Source organism: Dermatophagoides pteronyssinus, unplaced genomic scaffold, assembly GCF_027571235.1.
Source record: "Dermatophagoides pteronyssinus isolate colony J.1.1.1.1 unplaced genomic scaffold, Derpt_VIB-CSIC_2022.12 sq0129, whole genome shotgun sequence".
Taxonomy (NCBI): Eukaryota; Metazoa; Arthropoda; class Arachnida; order Sarcoptiformes; family Pyroglyphidae; genus Dermatophagoides; species Dermatophagoides pteronyssinus.
The window spans coordinates 258-7757 of record NW_027461612.1 but is presented as its reverse complement, the minus strand read 5'-3'; the positions used below and the strand labels follow the sequence as shown (position 1 = coordinate 7757).

The 7500-nt window shown below is 30.6% G+C and overlaps 3 protein-coding genes across 5 annotated transcripts; 1 reads left to right on the top strand and 2 right to left on the bottom strand.

Annotated features, from left to right (window-relative positions):
* Nucleotides 1-519: 519 nt before the first annotated feature.
* On the bottom strand, nt 520-2152 carry Seipin (lipid droplet biogenesis associated protein seipin). Of its 2 annotated transcripts, XM_075824431.1 has the most exons (2): nt 1863-2152; nt 520-1759 (listed from the first exon to the last, which is right to left on the bottom strand). In XM_075824431.1, exon 2 carries the CDS (start codon nt 1702-1704, stop codon nt 802-804), a length of 903 nt encoding a protein of 300 aa, XP_075680546.1. In that variant the 5' UTR covers nt 1705-1759; nt 1863-2152; the 3' UTR covers nt 520-801. The 2 variants fall into 2 exon arrangements, with proteins under 2 accessions (XP_075680546.1, XP_027202284.2); XM_027346483.2 differs by having other exon boundaries at nt 520-2152.
* Nucleotides 2153-2156: 4 nt separating this feature from the next.
* On the top strand, nt 2157-4062 carry mRpL1 (mitochondrial ribosomal protein L1). Of its 2 annotated transcripts, XM_075824430.1 has the most exons (4): nt 2157-2169; nt 2459-2525; nt 2583-2656; nt 2725-4062. In XM_075824430.1, the coding sequence occupies exons 2-4, from the start codon at nt 2483-2485 to the stop codon at nt 3733-3735; spliced, it is 1128 nt and encodes a 375-aa protein (XP_075680545.1). In that variant the 5' UTR covers nt 2157-2169; nt 2459-2482; the 3' UTR covers nt 3736-4062. The 2 variants fall into 2 exon arrangements, with proteins under 2 accessions (XP_075680545.1, XP_027202283.2); XM_027346482.2 differs by lacking the exon at nt 2157-2169 and having other exon boundaries at nt 2385-2525.
* Nucleotides 3811-6722, bottom strand: LOC113796249 (maternal embryonic leucine zipper kinase-like). Its single transcript, XM_027346479.2, is given in 5 exon segments — nt 3811-4111; nt 4507-4691; nt 4693-5328; nt 5380-5913; nt 5969-6722. Coding segments are annotated over 5 exon segments (2175 nt in total). The 5' UTR covers nt 6536-6722; the 3' UTR covers nt 3811-3858.
* Between the last annotated feature and the right edge of the window lie 778 nt (nt 6723-7500).

The window sequence follows — 7500 nt, the reverse complement described above, 5'->3', positions numbered from 1 at the left end:
ATTCGTTGATGATGATGATGATGAGTCATTTTTTTTACCGGATTTTTTCGTTTTGTGTGAAAAAAGAGAAATATTAACCGAATTTCAAAACTAAATGGCTCCCTGTTTGAATACATCAAAACACTGTATTCGAATTCATTGTTGAACATGAAGAAGCAAGAAGATTGAGAAAGAAAAATGTTTTTTGCAAAGTTCAATGAAATTTCCTTATTTTATTGCCAAAAAAACTGAAGAACTAAAGAAATGATGAGATTTTCTTCAGAGAGTTGAATGCTATGTGTGTGTCCATTTTGTTAGTTTTTTTTAGTGAATTCCATTTATAGAAGTTGATTTGAATTGATGGCAATCGCCCAGTTTCTTTGTGTCCTGTGTCTATGACCTGAAAGGAAATGAATTGAATTGAACTAACTAAATAGAAAATTACATGATGATGGCACACATCATCCAAAAAAAGAGTATTTTTAACATTGATAATCAAAACTTTTTGTTCATCAGAATCAATAAAAAATTTAATTAGAATTTTAATAAAAACTTTGGCATTTTTAATAATTAAAGTAATTAATTCAATTAGTTAATTATAACCATTATTATTAGGAGTATTTTTTTTGTTTTATGTACACAACAATTAATAATTAACGAATAATAATACTATCCACACACACCATAAAAACAATAGTGTTTTTTGGCATATTGATTTTTCGGGAGCGTGAGAGAGAGAGATGACATGACAGATAATACAGGAAAAAAAGCACCGGAATTGAGCAAATGAATGATGGTTCAGTTTTTCAGTTTATGTTTTCTTCATTGAGATTGATGACGAGATCTTGGTTGTAATAAATGTTGACGATGATTATGATGATGATGATGATTACAATTTGTTGATGATGATGTTGAATCAGGTTGATCAAAAATGCTTGAATCATTAAAGAATTGTGAAACACGATCATCAACATTATTATCAACATTATTAATAGTATTATTATCATCATTATTATTATTTGAATTTCTTGATTTTCTAGGTTTTCGTATAATTTTACATAGATAAAGTAATAAAAGAATGGCGAATAAAATTCCAATAATAACAATTGATGTTGATAATGGCCAAAAATACATCCAATATTTTATACCTTCCAAATGAACACTAATTGTCAAACGACTTGGTGGTATTATTTCGATTGATTTTAATGTTTCAATTTCTAATCGGATACGATTAATTCTTGAAAAATCTAAATGTTCCAAATCAGCATGTTGATCTAATAATTTTATCTTTATCGTATAGGTTTCTGTTAGCCAACCAATCAAATATAATGGAATATAGGCGATCATTTTAGCTAATGATAATAACCAACTTGTATATGGTAGAATAGCTGGTCGATAAATATCATAAATTTCATTATCATGTTGATCAAACAAACGTAAACGTATCATAAACATTCCTAGATTACGATTTACTTGTGAATCAGGCATACGTAATTGTAATTCAAAATAATAAATATGACCACGGTGGAAAAAATTTCGATAATTTTTATTTGGAATATCGTATTGAACATTTTGACATTTGGTCATTATATTGATTGGTGAATATTGTTGATCGGTCATCAATGGAGGTGATGATGATGGTAGTGGATGATAATTATCCGATGATGATGATGAATATTGTTGTAATTGTTGCAGATGATAATTATATAATGTTGTATGCATCATATGTTGTTTACAGGCAACATCATGATGAAAAAATATTGCCTCTTCGATACTATAGCTGGGTATTAACCAATTATAAAGACAAACATAAACAAATATCGAAAATGTAAATAGGAACCAAATGGATAGGTAAAATTTTACAATAAATACAATTAGATTACCCATCGGTTTAAATAAAAATAATAAAAACATTTTTTATTGATGATGATGATCAGATGATCATTCGTATCGGTGATACACATTCTATATTAAAATGATGATGATAATGTTGATGATGATGAAAGGCTGAATAATTGATCGAATGCCAACATCAATCAATCAAACACAAACAACCATTAACCATTCGAACCGTTTTTCTATCGATATTTTCTCTGATGATGAGGATGATCGTTTAGTTTCGTTTTTTGTATTTCACCGCCAACGTTTTTGTTGTTTTTGATATTTTCATTGACAGAAATTTTTTTCAAAGCCAATTGATCGATTAAAATTGCTAATGATAAGTGTGGCCAAAATGTTGATTATTTTGTATTGTTTACACGCACAGTATATTGATCGTCGTCGTCGTTCAATCAACCAAAAGATAAAAAATGATTGAAAAAGAACAACAACAAAAATCATTGATGATCATCGACATCGCAATCAACAAGTTGTTCGATTCAATTTCTACCTTGATTGTCATTCATTTTAAACATGTGATCAATGTTAAAATAGTTGCGTATATTTTTTGCATTCGATTCATTTCTGAATGAATTTTTTCAAAAAATTGAATTTGAATTGAATTATGGCATTTTTACAATGTTGTTATCAATCATTCACTCGAAATGGTAAATTTCTTCAATGATCAATATTCATACTTAATTCTTTTCGCTTTTTATCCATAGCTTTATATCGAGCATCAACAATTTCTCCATTCATATTAAACATTGATGCCGGAAATTGTTTGTTAGTTGACCAGGTAAAGTAATTTGAAAAAATTCAGAATTGCTGCAAGTTCTTATGTTTTTTTCTCCATTAAAAATTTAGAAACGTTATGCCGCTAGAAAAGGTAAACGTATAGCGGCAACACGTGAAAAACAAAAATTAGCACGTTTACGTCGTGAAGAACAGAAAATAGCACCACCAAAAATATGGAAACCACAAAAATTATCCGTTGATAAATCATTAAAAGCTGTGAGTAAAAAATTTTCCGATTCGGATCGGAAAAATTTATCCGAAATCGTAGACAATGTTATTGTTATGGATCAATATAAAGAACGAAAATATCCATTAAATACGGTAATGGATATGATACGTGAAACACATCAACCCGAATTATATGGCGAACCAGATGCATTAGTTGAAGCACGTATTGAATTAGATTTACGTACGAAAAAAAAGACAAAATTTGTCGGTAGTTTTACCGGTATTGTTTCATATCCAAATCTATTCCGGTATGGTGTTAAACGTAAAATAATTGCCCTATGTAAAGCGGATGAAGATGAAGAACAAGCACGGAAAGCTGGTGCTGAATTAGCTGGTTCAAATGATATTATTCGAATGTTAAAAATTGGTGATATAACATTGGATAATTTTGATGATTTAGTTTGTCATGGTGATATGTTGATTGAATTGAATAATATACGTAATATTGTTGGTAATTATTTTCCAACAAAACAACGTGGTAATATTGGTTTCGATATGGAACGTTTAGTTGGAAATTTTGTTAATGGAATTGAATTCAAAATGATTAAAGATGATTTGGAACCGGATTATGGTTCGATACAAATACCATTTGGTCGTTTATCACAAACCGATGGCGAATTGGAAGAAAATTTTGAATATCTATTGAAAACTATCGACGCAAATCGTCCTGGACAAGGTGTACAATATGATTTTCTATCAAGAATATTAATCTTTTCGGAACCATCACCGGAAAAATTCCCTATTGCATTTTGGAATCATATTGATGGTTATGAAGATCCTACAATCGAAGATCAAAATGATAATGATGATAATCAACAACAACAACAAAAGAAAAAAGCTGTAAACAAATGAACAATCAAAACTTGTAAATAAAGGATTACCTAATGATGGTTAAATTTAATCAAAAATTATGAAATAAATTAGATATTTTTGGAAAAGGATTATCGATTTGCGTTTTGGGTGTATGGAAAATCATCAAACTCGGGTTTCGGTTTCAATAGGCTGCGGCTGCTGTATGGTCGTCGATTTCTTGTTATCATTATTCAATGCAGCCAATTGTTGTTCATTACTTAATTGTAAAATTAATTCACAAATTTTTTTATAATTCCAAGCATCACCATTTAAACGTTTACGATGTATAACACAAAGTCCATTAAATTGACAAATTTCTAAATCAAATTTTAATGATGAATGAATTTTGTCGTTGAAAAAACATTTCAAGGTAAAACTAATATTGGGGCAAAGTGGGGGAGAAAGGGTTAAAACAAAAATAATAAAAATCGTTAATCAAAGGAATTGTCAAAACAAAACAAGCGAAATTATCGATCGATCGAATCAAAACCAAATCTGATGATGGTTTTAATTTAAAATCCTAGAATAAAATAAAATCACAGAAGAATGTTTAAAAGTCAACAAATAGATTCAAGATAATCAGGTTTGTTTTGTTTGATTGATCAACACTGTTTACGATTAACTAAAAATGTTAATCGTTTCCATTTACTGGTCGATATCGTTGATGGATAATTTAGTTTTGATCGATTATTATAATTTTGTCGTACAATAAATGTTCGTTTACGTTTGATAAATGTTCGATGATAATAATGATTTTTTTGTAATACATACTTTTTCTGTTTACAATCAACACCTTTTGAACGTAATGTATGTATTAAATGATCAATACATTCTTGTGGTTCTTTATATGATGTCATCGTTATATTATTCGATGGCATTGATGTATCTAATTTTCGGTGTATTTGATCTGATGTTGGTGTTGCTGATGCCATTAAACGTTGCAGTAATGATTTTTGTCGATGATGATGTTTTGGTCGGTGTATTTAGCATTATTTTCGGTGATGGTTTTACTTGTTGTTTATTCGTTGGCGATAAAACCTGATTACACACATCTCGTAATGGACTTTTTATGGTTGTAACACCGCCATTAGTATTATTGTTAGCCAATGGACTTTTCACCAAAGTTTTTGCCTTAATCGATACCGAATTTTCATCATTCATTGGTTTCTGTAGTTTTGGTGATTTAATTTGTCGAGCTTTTTGTGGTGTTAATCTCATTGGTACACGTGGTGATAATGCAGGTGATTGATGACATTTAGCACTATTTATCAGCATTTGTTTACGTTCAGTTAATAATGGTGGTGGAATTTTCGGTGTAACCGTTGTTGAATTAATACCATTCAATAATAATGTCTTTTTCGGTGTTGAAATCATTTCTTTAACTTTTTTGGTCATTGGTTCGGTTTGATCTGTTTGTTGTTGTTGTTGCTGTTGTGAATTGATCGTATCGTTACAATCAAGTTGTAATTTACGTTTTATGGCAGCAATACGTGGCTCAACAATAAGATTTTCAGATTTTTTAACCAAACCGGATAATTCTTGTTGCTGTTGTGCTAATGATTTCATTCGTAATTGTAATGATTCTTTTACGGCCTGAAAAATTAAAATTTTAAAATTAATTTGTTTTCAATCAATCAAACTTACCTGAATAGCTTGTGGATCATGTTTAAGTAATAAATATGTAGCCGTTACATAGCCAAATAATTTTAAACGACGACGTAATTCCAAATCGGTCATTCGAGGAAATAATTGTTGAAGATAGGAAAATATTTTCTGATCGATTATAGCCGGTGATAATGGACCATGCGATGGAATTGGTGTTGGCATCGATGGTGAAACACTTGTAAATCCTTTACGAATCCAACGATGATCCAATGCTTTAGCAACTGTAATACGATCGGCTGGATTTGAACGTAACATTGATGCGATTAGATCGCGAACATCAGCCGAAAGCCATTGTGGCATCATAAAACGACCATCTTGAATTTTTTTATACAAATTATTAATGTTATCATCATCGAATGGTAATTGGCCAACCAAAAGTGAATATAATAGGATACCGGCACTCCAAACATCAACAGCCGGACCAGAATATGTAAGTCCACGAAGTAATTCAGGTGCAGCATATGCTGGACTTCCACAACAAGTTTGTAAAAATGATAATGCTGCTTTGTTTTTCTAACGAAATGAGAAAAATAAACAAACATTTAGCGAATTGCAAACAATGACTCACCGAAGAATTAGCAGCCAAACCAAAATCAATCAATTTAATTTTATGATTCTGATCGAATAGAATATTTTCTGGTTTCAGATCACGATGTGCAAAACCACGATTATGAATATAAAGTAAAACTTTAAATAAATCTTTCATAATAACACGAACTTCAGTTTCGGTTAATCGACGTTTAGCAATCAAATAATCAAACAATTCACCACCACTACAATATTCTAGAACCAAATAAATATCCGTATCAGTTTCAATAACTTGTAACATTTTAGCAATATTATCATGTTGTAAAACTTTTAATGCTTCAATTTCAATACGAACACGTTGTAAATCTTGTCCCAATTTTTGTTTATTCATCATTTTGATTGCTACTTTTTGATTTGTACGTAAATGTGTTGCTAAACGTACTTTACCAAAACCACCTTCACCTAATGGTTTTTTATGTAGATAATAACCAGCTTCAAGACAAATATCTTCGGTTGTTGTTCGTAATTTTTCACCCATTGTCGTTGTCGATGTATCCGGAATGAATAAACGTTTTTCATTATTTTGACCGGTCGATTCTGTCGCCATTCTTCTTATTTTTCGGAACTTGATCAAATCACCAAAACCAAAAACAAATTTAGAAATTTGAAACGAACGAATAATTTTTTTCAAAAGTCAAAGTTGAAGCAACACAACACACAAAAAAAGTCAGTTTTTTTAAGACAAGACCTGCCTCCTTCTGGTTGTCTGGCAATGACCAATCAAAACGACCGCTTTACGTTTTTCGAAATGATTCACCAAATACGCATGCTTGTTTTGAATCCAAAAAAAAGCAACGGCCAAATTCGTTCATCACTATCGATAGTGTTAAGTGGCATGCATATCTCTTTCTCTTTGTCGTATAGCAGTAGTAGTGGTCGTTCACATTGCATGGTGTGTGGTGTGTTTATGTGTGACTCGCATTCCTTGTTTTCTTCTTCGTTTGTTTGATGATGAAAACAATTATCATCACTATCTGATGTCATCAATGTCATCAATTGTTCTGTTATGTTTTTCAATTTTGGGTTCCACGATAAAATAACTTGAAAATTTCAGTAACAACCCTTTAAAATTTTAATTAATCACTTAGGAATTTAGAAAACGATTAGATTCGATTCATTCACTGAAAAAGTAAAGTGGTTAGTACTAACCCAAATGGTTGGGGCGCGTGGCACACCATTTGGTTAGTACTAACCAAAATGGTTAGGATCAATTTAGTTGCAACCAAATGGTCTCTAACCTTTTGGGTTAGTACTAACCCTGATTGCAACCAAATGGTCTCCTAACCTTTTGGGTTAGTACTATCCCAATTATCCCCTTTTATCCTCCCAAATAATTTAACCCCATATTAATTAAAATTTAATTGATTTTATTAAAATAATTAATTAATTAAATTAAAAATAAAATTCTTATATTTTATCTTCCGATTGTACTCGTCTTTCGTGCTATTCATAATTCCAAAAGTGAATGTCCAAATTTCAAAGATAATCCGATAAAACAGGTTGCCAATATCC

What these genes read in the sequence shown, in the direction of transcription:
- Seipin (XM_027346483.2), bottom strand. Translation starts at nt 1,893, where the DNA reads ATGTTTTTATTATTTTTATTTAAACCGATGGGTAATCTAATTGTATTT.
- mRpL1 (XM_075824430.1), top strand. Translation starts at nt 2,483, where the DNA reads ATGGCATTTTTACAATGTTGTTATCAATCATTCACTCGAAATG. An exon ending in TCAATCATTCACTCGAAATG is followed by an intron (nt 2,526 to 2,582) that starts GTAAATTTCTTC and finishes TTTTATCCATAG; the next exon opens with CTTTATATCGAGCATCAACA. An exon ending in ATTGTTTGTTAGTTGACCAG is followed by an intron (nt 2,657 to 2,724) that starts GTAAAGTAATTT and finishes TTAAAAATTTAG; the next exon opens with AAACGTTATGCCGCTAGAAA.